Below are 24,928 nucleotides of genomic sequence, written 5' to 3' on the forward strand. Positions count from 1 at the left end.
GTGATTAGGGGCAAAATAACTGAAGCCACTACCAGCGAGAGTGTGGAACGCTCATGAGTGACGTGCAATGAGCAAATCAGTTCCTCTGTGTGTGGTTGAAGAAGAAGCAAGCATAAACACACTGTGGTGCAGGTTTGAAGCTAGAAAGGATAAAGTATACTCACATCTTAATATCACAGTATCTGACTAAAAACTGGCTCCCAGTACGAACTAGGCTGTAATGTGTGCCTGCATCCATCATTCTCAGTGACAATGTTCAAATGTGAATAGTTCTGTGTCATTGATCTATTTACTTCTTGTTCTAAAGGACTTTAACAGTGTTTGCTTTCATTAAGTGCTATACTCTAAACGCCCTACTCGAAGTTGCACGAGTACAATATATGAAAGAAGTCAGAGAACAGCTGCGCCTGACACATGCTAAGCCTAATCACAGGCCCACACAGTGAAGCCTAGGTCTGTCAACGAACTGCAGCCTGAGGGAAAAACGGTGCCCTCGAGGCCAACGGACTGCCTTCCATGCAAAAAGAAAATGCTGCAAAAGGAAAGCAAAAAGAGTGCTTGCACTTCGAAAAAAAACTTCAAAAAGAAAATGCTACAAAAGAAAGAGCGTGCAACTTAAGAAAACGCTGCATGCAGCAAAACGGCAAGAAGGCGTAAAAGCACACAAAGCACAACGGAAATAGGAAAAAAGACAACGGAAATGTTCCTGGGGAGACAATAACCCGACGGACCAGTTGCACGGTACCCCGCATGCGCAAATCTTACATCACTTCCTCTCTTTGCCAACATTGCGACATTCAATATATTTGAATGACACGGTTAGCACCCATTTAGCTCCTAGCATTTCTCAGCCTTTTTGACTACCGGGACATTTAAACAATGGATAATCCGTAACCGCAACAAAGTTTTTCTTTTCTCCTCAACAGAGAGCGTTCCCCTATTGAACAACAGCACCGTCAAATAAGAAGAATGGTGCCTAATGACAGAGTTAATAATACAGACTATATAATATGTCACGTGAAGGTTCATCAGCCAGATGAAGTGTTTACTGGCAATTGACAGTGATAGCGGACATCATCATCACTATTCCAACAATCCTCTCCACACAGACAAGCATAAACACACTCGATTATCACTAAATCAAATGTAACACACGTTTGTGATGACGCTAATTCAGTTTACAATAGGGTTCACTAGCTCAGTCAGCAGGTGGCGGTATCCTCGTACACTGGGGAGTAAACTGCCATTAAACGAACAGAAGAAGAAGAAAACCCCTGCGCATGCGGGTGACCGATCGGGTTTCCGGTACGGATCGGGTAGTGACAGACAGCTTGTTTTGGTTAAAAAAAAAAAAAAAAAAAAGACAGCTTGTTTTGGTTCGTGCAACTGGTCCGTCGGGTTATTGTCTCCCCAGGAACATTTCCGTTGTCTTTTTTCCTATTTCCGTTGTGCTTTGTGTGCTTTTGCAGCGCTTTTCTTTTTGCAGCGTTTTTCTTTTTGCAGTGCAGCGTTTTTCTTGAAGTTGCAGTGCAGCGTCTTTCTTTTTGCAGCGTTTTTCTTTTTGCAGCATTTTTCTTTTTGCAAGTGTTTTCTGAAGTTGCAGTCCGTTTGGCCTCTCAGGGCCACCGTATAAAAGGCCACAACAAGCCCCGAGCTACAGTAACACCTCTGTACTATCTGCTGGATCACAACTGACAACTCCTACGTAAAATCACTGTCAGAGCTGATAGAAGCACATCAAACTAAGGAGACGGGTGCAAATGTAAATGTGACGAGTTAGTCTACGAGCATTTGACCAAACCTGTTCATGGGGATTTTGGGGGTGGGGGTGGGAGGGGCTACTGACGGTTATTTTGAAATGTATGACTTCACTCCGTCAGAAAGTTACGACGGGTAGGTTAGGGTGACAGACGTGCTGCGTGCGCACAGATCAGGGCTCAGAAAGGAAAAAACTCAAGAGACCATCTCAGGAAGACAACTACAAGTTGTCTGCTTCAAACACAGCTGTGTGGAATAAAAGCTCAAAGTTCAAAGAGCAGATCCAACGGTCCGATGATGAAGTGAAACTAAATACATCTAAAAAGTCTTCAGCTCTTACAGGGACAGCACGTTGAGTGCAGCTCACACACAAACTTTTCTAGCCTGACGTACACACCAGAGCAAGTTCACAAGTTCATTAATACAACCTGAATTAAGCTGTTGGCTGGCTCTACATGCATCATATTCAACATTAAAACCATTTTCATTGTTCTCACAATAGGAAAGATCTAATCATGTTACAATGCTGATATTTATAGGTAAATGATGCATCAAAAGGAAAGCAAAACAGGTTTTGCAGCTGGCAGCGATCAGAGTCTGTAAAAGTCATCATAGTGCCTGTTCTAATGTACATATACACACGTTATACCTACATTGGTATACTGGAGAAGTACAGTTGTAAAGCTTGAAATAATCCTGTAACCGTAGGTGGAACATGCTGTGCAGACTGCTTCGATCAAACTTCCCATCATGAAGTCTATTTTTCCAGCTCCTGCAGGGATTCTGTTCTGTATCATTGCAGTGAAGTTCAGTTTGTTAGAAGACACTTTGCTGCTCCATGAAGTCCATGACAACATAAGAAACAAGCTTTGTCTTTTGAAACAGAAACTGCTGCACAAGCAGGGAAGTCCGTACTGCTTTGGTCAAATAAAGCCGTGCATAGCCTGTATGATGGTCTGCAGGTAGGCCACAGCCCGGGCTGTCACCTCCAAAACAGCTTTGTCCTAACAGGACGCACTGTAACAGCATGTGTCTCGTTTCCACATCCAAGCCAGCACAGTTAGACCGACAATCAGCTGGGCCAGTATACTGTGATATTAAATATACATGTGGCAGTCCTTCACCTGGTACAGTGTGTTAACATGAGTGACACACCCATATTAGCAAACGCAGCAATTCAAAGCCAGCACTACGTGAACCATCGTGAAGATTAAATTCTTTATTTTAAACACACACTCATGCTGGAGGTGATTCTGCACTGAAACCATAAGCTGCATGTCACTGAGGTGCAACCTGAAACTGCACAGCTTCATTAGATATATCAGAAAATGCTAACCTGATAATAACAAATGTGATTCACAATTATATTCTGTTTTGTTAGCATAGCATTAGCATGTGGCTCATGGCTCGCTTTCAACAATCCCTTTGCAATTAAAACGAATCGCTAATGGGTCCTTAGCTCATTAGCCCCCAGTCATACATCCCATAAAGCAAACATCAACACACAATTTAAAGCAGCCAGAGCTCAGCAAAGGGTGCAGTGGTTCAAGCAGCAGCAGCCGACAGCAGGCATGAGCATACAGAGCTGTTTCAAAGAGCTCCCTCTCAGTCTGAGCGGCGTGACAGGAATGTGCATCGAGTGTGCGAGCAGATGACATCCAGCTATCAGCCTGATAGCTGGATGTTGTTACACAACAGCAGGTTAGTGAATGGATATGGATTATTTGCACTGAGGCTTTTCATCCTTGGCCATTCTCAGGTTTTTCATTATAACCAGGTTCTAACATGTCCTGGTCCGTGTTTTAAAACAGCATGTTTCTGGGATCAGTGTCCTTCACACACACAGGCTCCGACAATCAGCTGGTTTTTATTTTGAAAGATCAGCTGCTGCCAACCAGCTAGCACCAGCTTGGCCCAATTTTCTACTTCCTGTGTAGCTGACCACGCCCTTAATAACATTCAAAGACTGGCCCCAGAGTTACACAGGGTACTCCACAATTTCGTCCATCAACTACAACACTAGTCCTTGTTCTGCTGTAAAGATGTGCTTGAGGTTGAGGGCCAGTCTAACCAGAACTGCACCAACTGGAAAAGTGGTTCATGCTACGTCAAGCTCACTTAGGCAGCAGAGCAAAAGAAGATGTGCTGTTGCCAGCTGCAGTCCAAGATGGTGCTAGTTAAGTTTCACTGCTGACCAAGTCACATTTTCCTGTCAAGGATAATAACGTACATTTCATCTTAGGAGACGACAACGTGGCCAACATTTTAGGGGTAGCATCACGGTGCAGTTCCTGAATCTCCAAAATCTCAAAAGTAGCTGAAAAACTGATAAGTTACACGTGGCCATTTGGATACAGCTCACTTTATGTCAGAGCTAAAAACCTAACCAAACGTCAGCATCCTGGTTATACTGTGGTTCTAGCACTTCTGACCTGAAGTGAAGCACCTCGTATCTCTGCCACTTTAATGCTATTTTTCATGTCCACTCGTCTTCTGCTGACAGTAGGGCTGGGCCATATCATACCGTTCACGGCAATACCGGTATAATGTTGCCAACGATAAGAAAATGAAATATGGCGATAGAATATGGGTAAAACGCGCATGCGCAGTGCCTTTGTTTACATACGCACATGGCGGAAAAAGCATGCCGGCGGCGACGCAGAATGAGAAGAGCGAAAGCGGATGGTTGAATGAAACGATGAACCAGAACTGGTTCAGAGCGGGCCGTCGTTATTTGGGAGATACGGCACACTTAAAATCAATCCTTTGATTTTTCTGAAAGTCGACAGAGCCCCTTATAATCCCGTGTGCCTTATGTATGAACTCTGGTTGTGTTTACTGACCTCAAAATGATTTTATGTGCACAGCGCTCGAAAATCTGTCAAATGTTTCAGTACGACTTTGCTAAGCTACGAACCCGCACTTGATGGATTGTGGGAGCATTACGGCTATCGTAGGTGGAGCCTCGCGGAGTGATACGTACTGTGCTTCAACACAATATTACCGTATTGTGTGTGTATAAGCTCTTTTTAAGTTTTGTGGATATTATACATGGTTACACTGAGGATATGTCGGCCACTGGAAATGCCTTTTGGTTAAACTGTCAGACAGGAATTTGCATTTGCACTGTTACATTTTTATATAACTTTAATGCACATAAAAAACAGCTGCTTGTTTAAGTGAAAATACATTGATGGGGATTTTTGCACTAATAAAGTTGTGGAGTTGTAAAGTATTTTGTCTCGTGTCAATTATATCGTCAGTTATATCGTTATTGCAAATATTCAAATGTATATCGTGATATTTTTGGTCATATCGCCCTGCTCCAGCTAACAGAAGTAGTCACACCTCCAAGATGTGTTCAGGTTGTGTTGTTCTAATTAAATCACAGTGATAACCTCTCGAACAGTCGCTCACGGTCTTAGTTCATGTGAACAAGGAAAGTGTGCACAGGGCTGTTAATTATTAACCTACCGATATAATCTGTACAACTGCTCCGATCACATGCTAAATCAATCTTGTAAGATGGTCAAGCTCATACACACAAAGGCCTGGAACGTTGTAAAAAATGTCAAAGAGAATGAGAGGTCACAAGCCACACCGACTTCAAACACCTCAAACAACAAAAGGAACCCCTCCAAACGAACTGGTTTAAAACCAGCCGACCACAGTGCTAACGGCTGCACTGTACTGTGTTTCAGTTTAGACATCCATCTCATCAATCAGAGTGTGACAACAGTTATGCTTTTACAGTGACAGAGACATGTCCAACTAACTCTTCCCCATCTAATCAATCAGGTTTCTCATTCAGCTTTGAGCTATACTACTTTATCCCACAGTTACAATTGGAGCCACAATCCACTGTGATCAAGAACACATGAAGATGAGCAGGTCATGCAAAGGTTACCAAAAAATGGTAGAAACACAACAAGGTGAACGGGCAGGAGAGGGGAGGACGTGGGTCAGTGTGTGCGCCACAGTTAAGCGATGACTCCTCACATGTATGACTGCTGGCAGTGACACAGGATGAAGGAGCCTGAATGATCATGTGATCCCTGAACGATGGCATTCGGGGTTGAACTGAGTGTGTAGCTGTCTGTGTGTCACGCTCTTGCTGCTGAAGCAGACCGCAGCTTCTCGCAAGCTTCCAAACCACAGTGACACGACATCAGGCCGTTTCTACGGTGACAGCAGTCAGGACCACAGAGTCTGGTGTCTTTTCGTGCTGGTGTGTGTGCAGATTTGTAACTATGTAGGCTGGCCCGAAGCAACGTCACCACCGAACGAGACCCGGGGAGGACGTTTACATGCACTGCAACTGTTTTTCTGGCATCTCACGTTTTAACTGCTAAAACATGTCCAATGTTTCCCAGCCTTTTAACAGCAGCTGTTATTTATTTAGCAATCAAAGATCAAGTTACAAGTGAACACTCCCCTCACTTTCCTATTCTGGAAGTTTCAGTGCTACAAGTGATCTATCCGAGCCCTTACGAGCTTCTTTGCCCCAGCAAGGTGAACATTTGTGGTCCTGGATATCATTCAGCTACATTTCCAGTCTTTCTTCACCATCTTTGACAGCAGATGGCCAAAGAGTCTTTGTGTGGATGGAGAGCCTTTGCCACCAGGCACAACTGCTGCAGACAGAGAGCTGGTTGATGCGCTGTGGGCCAAGCTCAATCTGAAAGGATGGAATTGGAGCACGTCCACAAGATAAGAATTTCTACAGTCACAAAGCACTTAACAACTACACGAGGTAGTCGTGTTGAGCATTTTAAAAGGGAGTGTTCACTAATTCATTTCATAAAACATGAGCTTGCTTCCTTTCACTTGTGCACTCAACCCATTACAGACACAATCTTCTCTTCTTCACAGAATCTTTGTGTGGAAAACATCGATAATGCCGAGATGATGCAGTTGCAAATGCACACATCATTAACATATTCTCAGCTTGCATGGACTGAATCTTTGTTCAGATAACATCTCCAAAGCAGAACTGAGGCCTTCGTGGTGAAAAGCTATGACTTCATCATCACCACACCCTCGGTCCTGCTCTTTCTGCTGTCCGCCCAGCTTACACACCATCGCTCACTCGTGCCATTTGTCAAATATACTCATCCAGGACAGTGTTTCTGTGTGTGATCTAAAGCACACAGGCTCCTCGTGGGTACACAGTATGGTTCACCGTGCCTGAAATCCATACAGCTGCTCAGCACATTAATAAGAAACACTTGACATTCAGCAGTGTCTCTCAGTTTGGTGTTGGATAACACGATACCCTCAAATAAGACAATCCCTGTTCAAACCGGACTGGATGAGCAAAGACGCCTTTTAAGAATCAAACACAGAAAAAAAAGGGTCCATCTGGCAAACGCCGTCGCCCTGGAGACAATGTGGGACGTTTTCTTTGTGCAAAAGCTCTTCAGCAAACTCACATCCTTCCTGCAAAAAGCTCCCCCCCTCCAAAGCTCCAAACAAAAAGAAAGGGCTTTCCAGGAGAGGAAACGGCCTCACAGAGAGGCCCAGCAGAGCGACCAAACTTTCAGCTGTAGGATGCCACTTGCTTCAGATCTAACACGTCACAAGGCTGATGATTGATAACATGAGCTTAATTTCTTCTCACGTTCATGTTTGGAGCTACATGTTGTTTCCAGCTGTCCTCTGCTGCCAAACACATTGAAGAGCACGGGAAAAAAGCCAAGGCTCACACAACACAGGCCATCTACTTCCCAGTCTCTCTGAATCAAATCCACCCACCATTCAACTTCCACTCGACACTTTCAGACAAACACCGTCAGCCTGTTACTCATTCACATCATGTTCAGAAACAGCATAAGACAACACAGAATTAGTGTTTTCATTCAGATATATATTAGAGATGGGCCGATCCGATATTACATATCGGTCCATCTCTAATATATATATATGTGCGGCTCAAAATAGACTTTATATGGCTTAAAATCAGTTCACATAAGACGAGAATCTGTGGATTCCAATCCCGATCAAGCAAATCCCTCAAAGAAACCTCACAGAGCAGCACGTTGGTAACCTCACTGTGGTTTTGCTCGACACTGATTGGCCCAGCATAGAGGAGAGAGCAGTGCATCTTCTACCTTTGTGCACGCTCCTCTGCTAGAGCAGCAGAACAAACAAAAACACAACAGTTTGAAACTGTCAGTGTTGCCAGCGTTTCTGGGGGTTTGACACATAAACCGACCTCCTGACTCTGCCTGTAACCCTGGAAGACATTTTTTCTGTGATGTAAAGCAGCGGTCCCCAGCCCCGGGCCATGGACCGGTACCGGTCCGTGAGTCGTTTGGTCCCGGGCCGCGAGAGTTGAGGCTCGGGTGTGAAATTTATGGTTTTCAGGGTTTTATCGTCAACTCCGTTTCCCTGGGTCTTTCCCCGTGTGTTATGAATAAATCTTCTTCTTTAATGCTGGTACTGGTTTGGTTTTGTTGCATTATCCCCGACACCTTAAAGGCCGGTCCGTGACAGTACTGTCAGATATGAACCGGTCCGTGGCAGAAAAAGGTTGGGGACCGCTGCTGTACAGCACGCCTGACAGCATCACTCATTTCAATCAACTGAACTCTCGGTTCTGAACTATGATCTTTCATATCCTGAGCTTTAACACTTAGGTCTGTGCTTTTCATTATCAGTACTCGGCTCGAGTCAGTTTTAGATGTTTTCCATTACAATAGAGTACCATGGCCAAAGGTCCCGCGCAATGTGACAGGGGCACCACATATAATATTTAAAAAAGCAGCAGGTAGCAGTTATTACCACCTAATGGAAAACCCTAACCACCAAACAGGGTTGAGCTGAGTAGCTGAGTAGGCACGAGTCGAAAAGGGCTTTTGGTGACTGCCATATTTAATGATATCTCACTAGCTAAGCAGACATTAAAATGTAGCTCTAAAATACTTTTGAAATCACAAAACACTAAAAGACTTGTCCCCCTGAACAGGTGCACCAATCTGAACAAAGCATTGCATGTAGTGGAGCTGTGTGTAACCTCAGAAAACCATGTTATTATTAACAACCACAGCTTATGTGCTACATGCAAACAGTGATCCGACACAGTGGATTTAGATTTCACATGAAATATCTTTACTGGTCCTTAAATTCTATATTTGTATTAGAGCTGGGCGATATATCGAGTTTTTAAAAAATATCGATATATTTTTATACGAGATATAAGATGTGACAATATCCTTTATATCGATATAGTCTATGTTACGTTATAATTATACTTGTGGAGCTGCAAGTTTGCCTCTCTTTCGTCCACTTTCGTCTTTACGCAACGTTACTCGACCTTGCCTCTCCTTCACTGAACACAACTCCCCCTCCTCCCCCATCGCTTCACCTGCAGGAAGCGACAAGATGGACACGGCAAATCTCCGTTAACGAGTTACTGCGCATCGCCCCGTGCGTGGGGCTGGACGGCGTCAACGTGTTAGCTAGCTAACCACGCTAACGAGCTAACCACGCTAACACCATGCAGCCCAGAGGTGCTGCACGGACTAAAATCCTTTCATTTTCTCAAAAGTTGACAGCGCACCTTATGTATGAATTCTGGTTGTGCTTGATGGCCGCGAACCGATTTTATGTGGAACACGGCGCTCAGCAATCTGTCAAAAAATGTTTTAGTACGACTTTAGTAAGCTACGGAGCTGCACCGCTTGATGGATTGTCGGAGCATTACGGCTGAGCCTCGCGGAGTGATACGTACTGTGCTTCAACGTAATATTACCCTACTGTGTATAAGGACTAGAGCAGGGCGATATGGCCAAAAATATTTATCACGATATATATTTGAAAATTTGCGATAACGATATAACCGACGATATAATTGATGCAAGACAAAATACAACTCCACAACATTACTAGCGCAAAAAGACAACCTTCCATTTATTTTCACTTAAACAAGAAGCTGGTTTTTATGTACATTAAAGCTTTATAAAAATGTAACAGTGCAAATGCAAATTCCTTGCTGAAAGTTTAACCAAAAGGCATTTCCAGTAGAAATGGGCTGACATATCCTGAGTATAACCATGTATAATATCCACTGAAGTTAAAAAGAGGTGCTTTGCAACATTAAACTGCAGTGTGCAGTACGCATTTTTCGGACCATAAGGTGCACGGGATTATAAGGCACATTAAGCAAAACAAAGCAGTCAGATAAATCAAACTTTATTAAACTCATTCTTCTTGCTTCCTCCACTTCTGTACCATTGATTCATTAATGTTGAATTCTCTGGCAGCTGCTCTATTCCCATGTTGTTGCAGTATATTAATGACTAACCTCGTATTGTGGATGGATTATCTCAGTTGTTCTCCTGACTGAAGTTTGGTCCGTTTACAGCTTCCTGCCATGCGATTGCATTTGTCTCTAACCATGAGGAACCTTCACGTTAACTTTTATAAGTGGAAAAGTGTTAGTGTTGGTCCTCCAGCTTCACTGTTTATGTTATGCTAACATAGCTGTGTCGCTAGCGATCACGTAGCACATCATTATATACCAGCTAGCCCAACTTCAGTAACCCTACAAACGTCACTGCTGTTTAGTTTTCTGTCTTCATTTATGTTGGAAGTGACAGCAGAGCTGTACGTTTGATTTTTTTTCAGAAATCTCTCAGTCAGAACATGCAATATCATGCTTAGGTAACTAGCGAAACTAGCAAGCTAACTTCCGCTAGCTTCCTGCTAACTTCTAACTCCGTTAAATGTAATAACTTTTGTTTTCATGGATGCCTGGAAGTTAAACTTCATAGTTACACCTGGTAAAGCAGCAATGCTGATCGTTTTATTAAAGATGAAAGAATTTAGACAGTTTTTAACTCTCAGTGATGCTGCAGTGTTCGTTTGACCTGAAGCATACAGAGTTTAAGACCCAGATTACTCCCAGATTTAAGAGCATCTTAGTCCGACAAATATGACAATAACAAAGGCCGCTTGCATGTTCTGCAAAAAAATGTGCTTTGTTGTGTATCTGACGGACAAACACCAAACCAGTTCCACATCACGGAAGTTGCAGCATTTTTACAAACCAATTCTGGTTCATCTGTTTCACTCAACAATCGGCCATGTGCGTATGAAAACAAAGGCACTGCGCATGCGCATTTTACTCCCATTCTATCGCGATATTTCATTTTCCTATCGTTGCCTAACATTATACCGGTATTACCGTGAACGGTATAATATGGCCCAGCCCTAATAAGGACCATAAATGGCACCTGTTAAGAGACGTGGTTGCGAAGCGGATTTCAAACTCCAGGCTGTCAGTCACGCAGTACAAGTTGGGAACAGAGCAGCTGTGAAATCTGTCTTTGTTATTGTGCTCAGCGTCTTTTAGTTTACATTTTGACTGCACAATTGTGAGCTTTTTGTTATGCACAAAAACAACATTGTTTTCTTTTATTTATGGAGCATTATTATTTAATAAATGCTCATAATTTATTTTTCAGTAAATTTTATGTACATCTGCTCTATGTTAATAAAAGTGCCTGTGTGACATCTGGGACACAGCTTTGACTAAGAACTCTCTTTTTGTTCTTACTTTATGGCTTTAAAAAAATATATCGAGATATATATCTTATATCGCCATCCAGCTAAAAAATATCGAGATATGAATTTTGGGTCATATCGCCCAGCCCTAATTTGTATAGCTGAAAACCATTCAGCAGCTGTACACGGCTGTCATGAGTAGTAGTTGGTACTGTATGCTCTCCAGCGCCATCAACCAACCACCTCATAAAGAAAGTGAACTTCCCCTGTCGCAGTTCTTTTAAACACAGTGGAGAAACTTCTTAAAAATTTGTAGCAAGTTCTCTGAAAATTCACACACACACACACACACACACACACACACACACACGTTTTTGTGACACATCTATAAGGAGGACGTGGGGCACAGTGGGCAATGAGGGTGTAAGAGCTTCATCAGGATTTCAATACTTTGTGCTTGTTGCCATTAGGTTTCCCAGAGTAAAGACGCGTTAATTAATAAAAGCAGATTCTTCATCACATCCTTACATAGAGGAAATATGGTCCCGGCGAACACGATGTAGATTCTGCTTCCGTGTTCTCCCCCTGAGCACGGCAACAGGAAACTTGACTCAATAGATGTGTGCTATTGCGCCTTATCTCCTGGCACTCACACCTCTGTCTTTACTCAGAAATGCATTAAATCCCTTTAATCATTTCATTTGTCTTTTCTCCCGCTGCAGTCTCCTATGTCACACTAACTTCCATGGCATTAATCACCTACACACACGTAACGGACATGACATCTGGTTACTTGGGCAACCAACAGCCAAGAAACAACTACGTGTCTCATAACCAAACAGGAACCAGACTACGAGACAGTGAAGGCAGACAGCTCTGTCGGGACAGCCCCCAGCACACTGTGCAGAGGTTATCAGGCACCCCTCATTTCTTTATATTTTACGTTTTAGTCCTTGGACTCTAACATTTTGCTTGTTTGTTACACCAGCTAACAATAACGCATGAATCATTCAACCAATAAAAAGACATTTAACTGAAAGCATGAACCAAGTGTTTGGTCTAGAGAAACTGGACTCGAGAGAACAAATGAAGACTTTCAGGCCTACAGCAGACAAACAGTATCTGAAAGTGACGGCCTTCAGAAACAAGAGGGCAAAGAAAGCTGACAGATCCATACAGTGATCCCTGAAGACTCGGCAGAAACGCGTTCAACAGAAAAGAGTCTGTCAAGAAGCCATTCTCAAGGCACAGGCTGACCAAACGGCACCAGAACTGGACTGAAAACCAGATCATCAGAGTGACGAGTCCACGTCTGAAGTGTTCTGGTTCAAAGTGTTGTCAGTATGTATGAAGAGGTCACAGGGGGAGTTTCTACAGCCATGTGTAAAACATGGCGGAGGCTCTGTCATGGTTCAGAGCTGTTTCAGCCAGTTTACTGTGGCAAGTTGGGGCAAAACATAACAGCTGACCTGCGCACAGCACCACCCTGACACATGGGTTCATTAGCACAGCTAGCCCTTCCCTACAACCATGTGCCAGCTCCTCCCTTCTCACAAAAAGATAATGAAACAAACGGATATTTTCCTGGAAGTGCACAGGTGCACGTCCCATTAGCTGAGCATCACAAACACAGACTCAGAATTGTCCTGCACATCTGAGTATGTCACGTCTGACCGAAGAAGAGTGCGTTCATATCGCAGCTGCAAGCTCCAACTTTAATCCACACAAATACATGATGTGAATTCAATTGATTAACCTAATTATTGGTCCAATATGTAGTTTCACTAAGCCACTCTGAGTCTATTATACAGAGTTTTATAAAAGCTCATTCTCATGACTTTTTCAAAGATCTCTGTTCTTAGAAATGTGTCTGAAATTTCCACAGATTAATTCATTGATGTTTCACACTGTACAAACACGTCCATCTACTGCATTATATAACATTTTAATTAAAAGAAGAGCAGGTCTGTTTTACAGGAAGACATGCAGTAAATGTTTCTTCAAAGCTACATGACATGATGTGACATTTCTATCATACTTCTAAGCCTGCTAACTGTTAACCAGGAATGTACCTAAAGCATTACGTCAATAAGTTTCAGCGATGTTGTTCTGGGGGAGGAGAGAGCAGCCAGGCACAGACTGGGTGGGGCACGCGACCTCTAATCTGTATATTCAAACCAATCACAGGCCTCGTATGAGATTAGCACAAGCACAGTGGGTAACTGAGGGGCAGATTTGATCTGGAGTCCATGTTAATAGAGATGAGACTTAATCTTCTACCACTGGTCAAGTTTCAGTAGTTCTTACTGCAGGAAGAACAACAACAAATGACTGCACAAAGCACTAATAGCAGGACGTCTGCACAGTGCAGGCTTAATGTTGTTCCTTTCACAGATTTTATATTACGCACACATTTCACCAATGGTATTAGTTTCTTTTAAAAAATGTAGAAGATTAAAATGAGCATCATCCTCTTACATACATAGTGGTGTGGTTACCACAACAGGCAGCCAGCTGCACGCAGCCAGCACTGGTAATCCTAACAACCCCCATCTCATCTTTAAATCAGACATGCTCCGGACACGCTGGAATCACCCCGCAGGGTTTGCAACGATTGCTCCCTTGAGCTCTGACGGGCTAACTGTGAGCGGCACTGACTCAGCCTTTGTCCTGTGAGGGGACAGCGAAATTCTCAAAATTCCAGGGAAACCATCAAAGCATGAGGAGGGAGGTGTCCATAGCCCCCCCCCCCACACACACACACACACACACACACACAGTCAGTTTAATATATTCTGTTGTCTCCACCTTTAAACAAAAAGTGCTTTAAACCATAAAGTGTGTAAAATTGATGACTAATCCTCAGATCACAGATTGTAACTGCAGTGAGTCTTAAAACAAGCACACTGACTAACACAACCATGGATTGCTTCATATAAATTCAGCATCACAAAAACACAAATTTGTCCTGCACAGCCTCAAAGTACAATTTGAGTACGCCATGCCTGACAGAAGAAGTGGTCCATATGGCCGGTACGAGCCTTTATGTAGAAGCATGTATCTGTACCCCAACACCCAGCACACCCACACACCCACACACTGGGGGCCCTGGGGCCATCGTCTCCCTCATGAATAACAAGCATTCAGAAAAGCAGACAGACTGCTGTATGCAGCACAAGGCAACACAGCGAGACCTACGGCCAATCAGAGTCACCGATTACAGTTAGGTTATTGCACGTTCTTCTACTGAACCACCATGAGAATTAGCAACAGTACTAACTTGGCCAACTTAATCCACGTGTCATGTGTGCTGCATCCTGCACTCTATCCCAGCACCATCCTCACCTAAACTAGGGCTGCAATGACTCGTCGCCATAATTGATGATGTCGACGTGTCATATCTAAAACCATGTGTTAACAGTTATTGAAATAATCCTACACTAATCAAAGAAAAAATGGCAAATGGGTTGACTCGACTCGAGTCCCAGTGAGGACACACCTGAAGCTGAGCATGTATGACTCTCACAACACTCAGCATCACGGCAGCCATCACTGAAAACAGCAAGCAATAAAAATCACTCTATATTTATAATCAGTCAACTCGACCAAAACTGGGAAAACTTTCAATTGAGCCCAAATGCTGCCACTACTAACTCAGACTGTGGGTCACCATTATCGCTTCAAAGGTGGTCTTTCCCTGTGTGCTGGCAGCCTGTCTAGGTACTGCCCCCCTGCAGCAGCTCGGACAGAACAGGACAGGGGGTTTTCAAATATCCACATTTTTACTAGTCGGTACACCAAAACTGTTCTTCACAACCAGCAGACCACATGCGGGTAAACGTTGCCATGGTAATAAAGCAATCACTCAGAGACAGCCACAAACAGGCAGGCCATCAAAAGTTGCATGCACACACACACAAACGCACACAAAGCTGCAGTTCACCACAACCACGGCTGTGACCCAGCGTCACTCTGTCCCCCCTATGAAAGGCAGATTGTGTGGGCTATTTCTGGAGGGCCCGAAAGGCTGCTGCTCTGGAGCGATGGAGGAAGTGGTTGCCCACAGGCAGGCACTGCTGGCAGCGTCACACACACTCCTCTATCCTCCCCAAGCCCCCTCGCTTCATCTCACTTGCAATATGAAATGTTTTTATTTGCCCCTGAGCCTTATGAAGCATCACGTAAATCTGTCCTTGCATTTGCTCACTCAGTTCTGAACGCGCCTGTAAGCACCACAGAGTTACAGCTTGGATACTCCAACCATTCAAACTGGCAAGGTCACAAGAGGCGATATGTTCGTACCAGATGATGCCAGCACATACATGTTCCTATATTTCTACAAGAACGTGGGTACAGAAGTTGTGCGTTCTTATTTGATTGTTATAGAAAATATTTTAAATAAAAACACAACAAAGACTGATGCATGTGAGATATGGTATCAAGTCTTCTGAAATGTTATTGGTACCAACACCAAAGCTTTCTGTATAACTTTATAACACACCACCTTTAGGATATAAAATCTCACAAGTAATACTTTTAGACATTTGTGTTGGACTTCATCATTATTAGAGTGAGTTTTGAGTAATGGCCAAACCGCTTTGTGGTGGGGTCACACCAACTTCTAATCAGGTGAACACTTGTGCCAAATTTGAAGAAATTTCCCAAGACAACGTAAAGGCAAGCAGGTGGACAGATGATAACATCGTGCAGCTTAAGAGAGGGTATCACAGGTAAAACCTACTATTATCCTAGATACGGTGGCTGCTGTAGGACAAATAACTCTGGCTGCTGTTCATCTGTAGTGAGTAGAGCCTGTTGTCCACAGCTGTCAACATGTTTTTACTCTGGAGGAGGCTGTAAAACTGTGACAGGAGTCCGAGACGAGTCGATAAATCAGCGCGAGTCCCTTCTGACTGCTAGCAGCCATACTGAGGTGAACTGTTGAGCATATTCTCCACTTTCTGTCTTTAAGCGCTGCTGGTTTTGCCACCGTTAGCCGTTTACTGGCATCCGTAAAACTTTCTTTGAAGTCGAATACTGTTTGGCACTTTGCAAATAAACTCATACAATGTGAGAATGCAACCAGAGAGCAAGTGTGGATTTTAGAACACACGAGACCAAGACTGTTAACTTGTAACCAACTGTTGCCGCTGTTAAGCCGGCTCGTTAGCTGTCGGTAGACGGGAAGGTCACATGTCTAATGTGCAGACAATAACTGCAACAATATCAGGAATAAATGAGCATGTTGATGCACATTTTCCTGTGTTGGAGGCCTGACTTTTGATCTGATGATGATGCTTGAGATGAGGAGGAAGACTATGACGTTTTGTTGGTTTTTGCTTCTTTGGTGAAGGGGACGCCTTCTCAGATGACAAAACACCAGGTCTGATTGTTCACATGTTGAAGGTGAAATTTGCTTTCACAGCACAAGAACGTGTTCTGTTCTCGTCCGTCTTTAGCTCCACCCACCACACGAGGAGGTGGAACGGTGACATCTATCTCAGCCGCCGTATTCACGATGCTGGGACAATGTGGTGCCTTCCACAAACCGCTGCTCACTTCTATTTATCTTTAATGTACCAACTCTAAGTTTATAACAATACATCAGGTTGTTCCAAGATGTAGTAAATGTATATTTATGAGTACAATATTCATTTTTCTGTCAAATAACCTAAAAAACAACTGACCGCACCTTTAAATGCTTTGCAGACATTCATATAAAAATCAGATATGACTATAAAGCAGTGCTGCCGAGTGATTTCTAAAATACATCCTGATTGTGTGTGTACAGTGTAAATGCTCTATCAAAAATCTGCAACTTCACATCGAGTATCATCACACGGTCCAACCCTAACACGTCTCGGAGACACGCTGTATGCACGCGGTGTGTGAAGAGGAAGTGATCCGAGCTCTGTCACAGCTCTGCTGCCAATAAGATTCACAAGCTTCAGCACTGAAACCAAACACACTTTTGTTCTTTCTTTACAGAAATTGTTTTCTACGTGGAATCACATACTGGAGCTAGTTTCACAATTACGCTCTAAATCACTTACGTGAAGTTCATCGTTGCTACAGCTAAATAATGCATCAGTCTCAGTCATTCGTTCAAGTCTGAGCCGTGGCAACAAAAGTGGTGCCAGAGGTGAAACATGGAACTTTAAACCCAATCTCCACCACAATCACTGCTACAAATCTGTCCGGTCAAGAGTCACAGCACACCGATTGATGCCACTGACGTCCTGTTAGCAGTGTCACAACTCCACTACGACAGCCACACCATGACACACACAAGCCCGATTCATGCTCGGTCATCCCCTCTGTGCCCCTCTCCGTGTCCTCCTTACTTGACTGCAAGCTGTGGAGATGTTTTTGTGCGTAAAAGGAGGCTGGCTGCCAGAGCTGTCACTGCAGCCTCAAAACAGCCATCCTACATTCTGTTTAGGGCCGCCACAATGACCAACACCCTCAAACGGAGCGCCAGAGGCACACAGACCAACTACAATAGAGCCTGTGTGTTTGTGAGTCTTGAATGAGACCAACTCGCAGAGCCTCAAACCAAACACGCCTCTTTCCTGGTTTTCAGACACGCACTGGGGGACAATATGGATTCTCACTCTAAACATAAGTCTCCCTCTGGACTTCTTCGCCTGAACTTCCTGTTTGGGCCTCAGACTGTGAATCCAATTGGTCGCCAACTCGGCACACCGCTGTCAAAACACTATGACATGCTGAGTTTTTCAAGAGACCCTCTCTAGGGCAACCACACCTCGGGGCAACTGCGAACTCTTCCCAAGCCGCAGGCAGCCATCTTGGCTCTAAGTAGGGCTCCACAGATTGTCTAAGGCGGCATCTTAGCAGAGCAGAACAGTTCCCGGATAAACAGAGGGACGAAGGTTCAAGGTTTTCCCTCTGGGTTCGCATCCGTTAGAAAGTCAGCAAAGGGACACAAAAAATCTGACAGATGGACGTCGTGTTTGTAAACACCCACATGGTTCCTCTAAGAGGCAGATGAGCAGCGATGATGTCAGCCCCGACAACCTGTCAGTGCCCACGCTTGCAAAACATTCCACTAACTGAGTGACAAGCAGCAACCACCCAACTAACATAAGCACACACACACGTAGACAGGATGCATGAAATATTTAGACACAGGAGGAAACGCCACTGTACTGCAGAATTCCTGGTATTCTTATACTCGAGGACCTTTCATTGTTGATGCGAAGCCAAGTGTTTTCTTTACAGTCAGTTAGTGCCAGCACACTGTAGCTGCAGCATTGGTAGAAACCAAAGTAATCCTGCATAAACACATGTAAAGTCAGAAATCTCCAAATAAACAATAATGGAAGCTTTGCATTTGGAACCAGAAGAAACTAGAAGAAGATGGACCCACCAAGCACGTGGATGAAGGCAAAAACCATCCTTGTTGCAAATGGGGACGTTCACCACAACAACAACGCCTTCAGCCTCTAGAAAGGCAACGTTAGTGTAGCCACACCAAAAATCATCATCACCCTCAAAGTGTTTGGTTTTTATGAGGCACAGAGCGTTTGATCCATTAAGCCACCGTGGCTTTAATGTCTGCTTCCCAGATGCTTTTTACTGGCATGTTCTGCTCTGCAATGCATTCAAGCACTGTAGCACAGGAAGGGGAGTTTCTGCAGCGCTTGCAGCGTCCACGTTATAACATCCTGTATTCCCCCCTTCTGAAAGAAACATACAAGACGCAATAAATGCATTCATGTGTCAGAAAAGGAGATGTAGGCCACCCCAGCATCACGATAAAAGCCAGTCCAGAGCCTGCTTTTAGCCACAAGGGCCTCGTCATGTTACAAATTTGCCTCTTCTGAATAAATCATAAGCAAAAGAAAAAAATCACTCTAAATAAAAGACAACCGCGTTACAAGTTGCACGCTTCCGTTGGATAGGCGAGCTGAATATTTCATGATTAAACGGGCCATTATACTGCACAGATCTAGGCCAAGGCTCAGGCTGAAGGGAGGGGGGCTCAGATAACGGTCCAAACCCCGTCCCAGCAACGCGAGGGAACACAGCTCCGGTCCGAGGGGGCTCAAGAGGGGGGCAAAGCCATCTAGGTTAATCCAGACAAAACACACACAAAGAAAACAATAAGCAACTGCGGCAGGAAGAAGCATCGATTTGTACTTTTAAAGTGATTTGATCAAGTCCAGGTGGACGTCAACGCAGCGTGGCTATTCAGGACCCTGCAGCCACAACAACACTGACAAATCGCTGTCACATCCTGTGTTAAGCTACCCCTGAAACAAGTCATTTTCCCAAAACGCCACTTCTAAGGCTTGCAAATGAGAGAGAACGGGCAAGATGCGGGTGAATAAATCCGTCTCAGGTCTCACCGACCAAACTGAAAGCCCCTCAAAGCTAGTCCTTCTAACGTTAGCTCTTAGCAAATTAAGTTAGCCCAAGTTTTCTGTCACCGGAGTGAGGCAGCTCGGTTTCCTAAGCTAAAACGCCATTGGAAGTTGGCGGTTGTAATGGAGTTCTCCAAGCAGCTTCTCCTACAGTCACAAATGTGACACACCGGCTGACAGCCTCGCATTCAACTACACTAATCCCGTGAGGCCTGCGCGCCCCGGTCTAAAGTTGAGGCTAGCAGCCAACTGACAGCGCCCAAGTCGGTTAGTTGTGAACGGGGGCCTGGCCCGTCCCCGCCTCCCTCCCCTCCTCCTGTTTGCCCACAGCTAATAATACGCCGTTAAAGCTAGCAGGGCTGGCTAACTCAAACACCTACCTCGCTTCTCTAGGTCGTAACCGACCACAACAAAGTAGTCGGCGAGCCTGGCCATCTTGGAGGCTCACGGCGACAGGCCTTTAGCGCTAAATCCTCTGCTCTTTGTGCCGTCAATAGTCCATTCACATCCTGCCGGCGACAGACACATCACGGGCGACAGTAGCATCCTTCCAGCTGCACCCCGCCGCCATACTGTCAGTCTGCCTTGCCCTGACAGCGGAGAGCCGCGAGTCTGCGCACTGAGAGACTTCCAGGGAGGGGCTGCTCGACAGGAATGTCCCATGTGGGGAGCCAAACCAGCTCAGGGGCCAACAGTCTGACCAAAACCTATAATAAACTCAAAGAAGTTTCGACAGTGCCGGCGCTAAAGGGGTGAAAGGTGGCGACGGATTTTCAGTGCCCTGAAAGAAAGAGGACCCACAGAAATGTAGTGGAGCTGCCTTTCCTGAAGCGAACAGCCAAACGCAGTCCTCCTTAAGCGAAGCCCAAGCATTTCAACTAAGATGCAGATTCACCACAGAAGCTAGGAAGAGTGGTTCTTTTTAAAAAATGATTTATTTATTTATTTATTTTTAGCTGAGTGTTTTTATGTTCACTGGATGTTTGAATCCGTGATTAGAGGGGCACACTCTGAGATAAAGCGTCATATTAATACAAAAAATACCGTTTTTATTGATTAGTCAGTAATGAAAACAATTGTTTTAAGTGAGTGAGGTCCACTTCTGCTGCGACAAAGTTAGTAAACACATGATTACTGTGGCAGATTGTTTTTCATCCTCCATCTTCAGATACCAACATTACAGGTGCAGACTACTGGAGCACCTCAAACTGTTCCTTTGCTTGACCGTGCAGACACTACAGAGATGTCGTATGCAAAGATTAGGTTAGAGCAAACATAATGACGCGTGTGATGAACACACACGTTTGAAATGAAAAGCAGGCACCCTCGTTTTGAAAATGATCGGCCTGAATGATGATCTTCCAGACCTATTGCCTTCTTTCTCAAAATTTCCTGTTTGTGTTTCGTCTGAATTGTCGTCAGTCATGGAGAAAAAGAGGAAATTTCAACTGAAAAAGACAGTAACTTTGTCTGTTTTACTCATATTTCATCATGCTGAAAATTAACCCTTAAAGTAATTCTGGCTGTACAAAGCCAATGTTTAATATGCAAACATTTAATGTTTTGTTCCAATAATACATTTAGCACATAGCTCCACTTTAAGTAGGTTGAGAATTCATATTCCAAAGGAATGTTATGGGAACCATTTAGCGGCACAGATTAGGCCCAAATTACCATTCAGTCCTTAATTATCTGCTCCGTGTGAGCAGAGGTCCACACCCTCAGCCTCAGTGCCAAACCATACAAAGATACTGTCAGATTTGCCAAAATGTTTGTGTAGCCAAAACATTCCCCCAACTCCACCGTCTCTCATCACGGCTCCACCACACTGATCGAGGCTACAGACTGCAGTGTCAGTTTCTATGATGCAGTAGTGTGTAAGGAAGGCCTAATAGCCCACATCTGTGTGGCCTGTCCTTGCTGTCAGCACTGTAACAGCCTTGAGAGACTCCCAGCACTTCCTGTGCTTTCACCTTTGACCTAATGCTCCTATCGCTCTCTGGTTGCAAGCTATCGTGTTCATGGGATGTCAAGTTTTTTTGTGAAGAGCGTTGTTTTCCCGAAACTCTGTAAAAACTTGGCTCTTCTCCTTTCTCACAGAGTTATCTGTGACCCGGGACTGGGCACGATGACAACAGGCCTCCTCTTTGATAAGAATGGCTTTTGACAACCAAACCTATGTTAAGAGAAGATAACATGTAACTAAGGTCACTGCTCTGGTACTAATTCTTGCTGCTGATATTAATTCTGTTTTAACTTTGAAGCATGCTTGGTAGGTTGCCCGAGAGCAGCGGCGCAGTGCTTACAAAGATGGGAGGACAAGAGCAGCTCCATCGCTCTAACCCTTCAGATTAAGCAATGCACATCACTGAAACAAGCGTGAACTCTGCAAATGTCCGAATTATTAGTTACTAGTACTATGGCCTTTGACTTTAAATGAACATGCTCTGTGCTCTTAGCTGGAAATGCTCTTCCTCTTTCGTTATCAAGACGCTGAAGCTATATACAGCAGGTTAGATTAGCAAAAGTGCATAAAGATAATCAACCTGTTACTGACCTGAACGGAGTTGCATTGGCACTCGTGGCACTTGAACATCAGTCAAACGATCAGTTATGCTGAATCCTTATTTCAGCGAGACTGTTCCAACCCACCCTCTGACAGCGTGACGTCATATTCAAAAAGAGTCCAGACCGATGCACTATGACCTTTGTTGCACTGTGAACATATGAAAGAGCCCAACAAGAGCCGGGTTTTTTGGTCTCCTTGGTTACCTGATGCTAACAAAACCAGAACAGGAGCTACCATGCAGTGATGGGTATCTCCCTTACATCATTTTCATGCGGTTTTGGCGCCTTTATCAATTGAATTTAGGCCTCAAGTGACTTGAATATCCATCCATCCATCCATCCATCTTCATCCGCTTTGTCCGGGGCCGGGTCGCGGGGGCAGCAGCCTAAGCAAAGAGGCCCAGACCTCCCTCTCCCCAGCCACCTCCTCCAGCTTATCCGGGGGAATACCAAGGCGTTCCCAGGCCAGCCGAGAGATATAATCTCTCCAGCGTGTCCTGGGTCTGCCCCGGGGCCTCCTCCCGGTGGGACATGCCTGGAACACCTCACCCAGGAGGCGCCCAGGGGGCATCCTTGTCTCTTTACCCGAGTGTCCAGAACATATGGTCGCAGGTCTGCTGATACGATTACAAAATCGATCATCGACCTACGGCCTAGAGCATCCTGGTGCCACGTGCACTTATGGACACTCTTATGTTCGAACAGGGTGTCCGTTATGGCCAAACTGTGATTAGCACAGAAGTCCAATAACAGAGCACCGCTCGGGTTCAGATCAGAATCAGAATCAGAATCAGAATCAGAAAGGGTTTATTGCCAGATGTTGAGGAGGTTTACAACATTAGGAAATTGCTGCGGTGCTTCAGTGCAACATACTGTCATAAAAATATAAAAATAAGAATAAGAATTAAAAGTGCTAAGTGGATAGATATATACATGATATATACATGAGTGCAGGTGGTGATCAGTGCCAAACATGGAATGATGCAGTGAACACAGCGTAGGGTCATGTGTTAGTGGTGGGAACAGTCATATGGTTATTGTTCATGTGTCCGACAGCAGAGGGGAAGAAACTGTTCTTATGGCGAGAGGTTCTGGTGCGAATGGACCGGAGCCTCCTGCCTGAGGGGAGCAGGTCAAACAGACTGTGTCCAGGGTGAGAAGGGTCAGCTGAGATCCGAGCTGCACGCCGTAGTGTCCTGGAGGTGTACAGGTCCTGCAGAGATGGGAGTCTGCAGCCAATCACCTTCTCAGCAGAGCGCACAACACGCTGCAGTCTCTGTTTGTCCCTGATAGTGGCTCCAGCGTACCACACAGTGATGGAGGAGGTGAGGATGGACTCGATGATTGCAGTGTAGAACTGCATCATCGTCCGTGTTGGCAGGTTGAATTTCTTCAGCTGCCTCAGGAAGTACATCCTCTGCTGGGCTTTTTTAATGACGGAAGTGATGGTGGGCTCCCACTTCAGGTCCTGGGTGATGGTGGTACCCAGGAAGCGGAACGAGTCCACAGAGGTGATGGGGGTGTCAGTCAGGATGATGGGGGGGAGTGGAGCTGTGTGCTTCCTGAAGTCCACAATAATCTCCACTGTCTTCTGGGCATTCAGCACCAGGTTGTTGTGGCTGCACCAGGACACCAGACGTTCAACCTCCCTCCTGTAGGCAGACTCATCCCCGTCCGAGATGAGTCCGATAACGGTGGTGTCATCTGCAAACTTGATTAGCTTGACAGACTGGTGGGTGGAGGTGCAGCAGTTGGTGTACAGGGAGAAGAGCAGAGGAGAAAGAACACAGCCCTGAGGGGAGCCGGTGCTGATGGTCCGGGAGTCCGAGACATTCTTTCCCAGCCTCACATGCTGCTTCCTGTCCGTCAGGAAGTCAGTGATCCACCGGCAGATGGGATCAGGCACATTCATCTGGGAAAGCTTGCCTTGGAGATGGTCTGGAAGGATGGTGTTGAAGGCAGAGCTGAAGTCCACAAACAGGATCCTGGCGTAGGTTCCTGGGGAGTCCAGATGCTGCAGGATGAAGTGTAGGGCCATGTTGATGGCGTCATCTACAGACCTGTTGGCTCTATATGCAAACTGCAGGGGGTCCAGGAGGGGGGCCGTGAGGGTCTTGAGATGGGAGAGAACTAGGCGCTCAAATGACTTCATGACCACAGATGTCAGAGCCACGGGTCTGTAGTCATTTAGTCCAGTGATCCTAGGTTTCTTGGGGACAGGGATTATGGTGGAGGACTTGAAGCAGGCAGGCACATGACATGCCTGCAGTGAGGAGTTGAAAATGCCAGAAAACACTGGGGCCAGCTCGTTTGCACAGTGTCTGAGGGTGGCAGGAGACACACCGTCTGGGCCGGGAGCTTTTCGAGCATTCAGGTTCTTAAACTGCTTCCTCACATCTGCTTCATGAATATGAAGAGTTGTGGTGGGAGGAGGTGGTGTGAAATCCTCTTTTGTGTGGGGTGAGGAGGGGGGTGTTGTAGGTGAACAGTTTGAAGGTGGTGATGGCTCTATGGAGGGGAGAGAGGTGGGGGAATGAGTGTCCAAAGTGTCTCTATTGTTGGGGCCGTTGGAGGTGTGAAGGCTGCCTGATGGCTCGTCAAAACGGCAGTAGAAGTCGTTGAGGGTGTTGGCCAAGAGCAAGTCATCAGTGGAGTGGGGGGTTTTAGGCTTGTAGTTGGTGATATTCCTAAAACCTTTCCACACAGAG

General features: G+C 45.1%; 1 protein-coding gene across 6 annotated transcripts in view; it reads right to left on the bottom strand.

Annotated features, from left to right (window-relative positions):
- The window catches only part of sbf1 (SET binding factor 1), a 55,407-nt gene extending 35,127 nt beyond the window's left edge, over positions 1–20,280 (bottom strand). For 3 of the 6 annotated variants that reach the window (XM_040051068.1, XM_040051070.1, XM_040051066.1), the window contains exon 1: positions 2,412–4,335. In XM_040051068.1, the coding sequence (XP_039907002.1) occupies positions 2,412–2,475 (64 nt within the window). In that variant the 5' untranslated portion in view covers positions 2,476–4,335. Of the gene's footprint in view, positions 1–2,411; positions 4,336–20,032 lie in introns of those variants that run through there. The other 3 variants (XM_040051072.1, XM_040051071.1, XM_040051067.1) reach the window with 2 other exon arrangements.
- Positions 20,281–24,928: the final 4,648 nt, after the last annotated feature.

Source organism: Simochromis diagramma, unplaced genomic scaffold (genome assembly GCF_900408965.1).
Source record: "Simochromis diagramma unplaced genomic scaffold, fSimDia1.1 OVJJ01000131.1, whole genome shotgun sequence".
Classification (NCBI taxonomy): Eukaryota; Metazoa; Chordata; class Actinopteri; order Cichliformes; family Cichlidae; genus Simochromis; species Simochromis diagramma.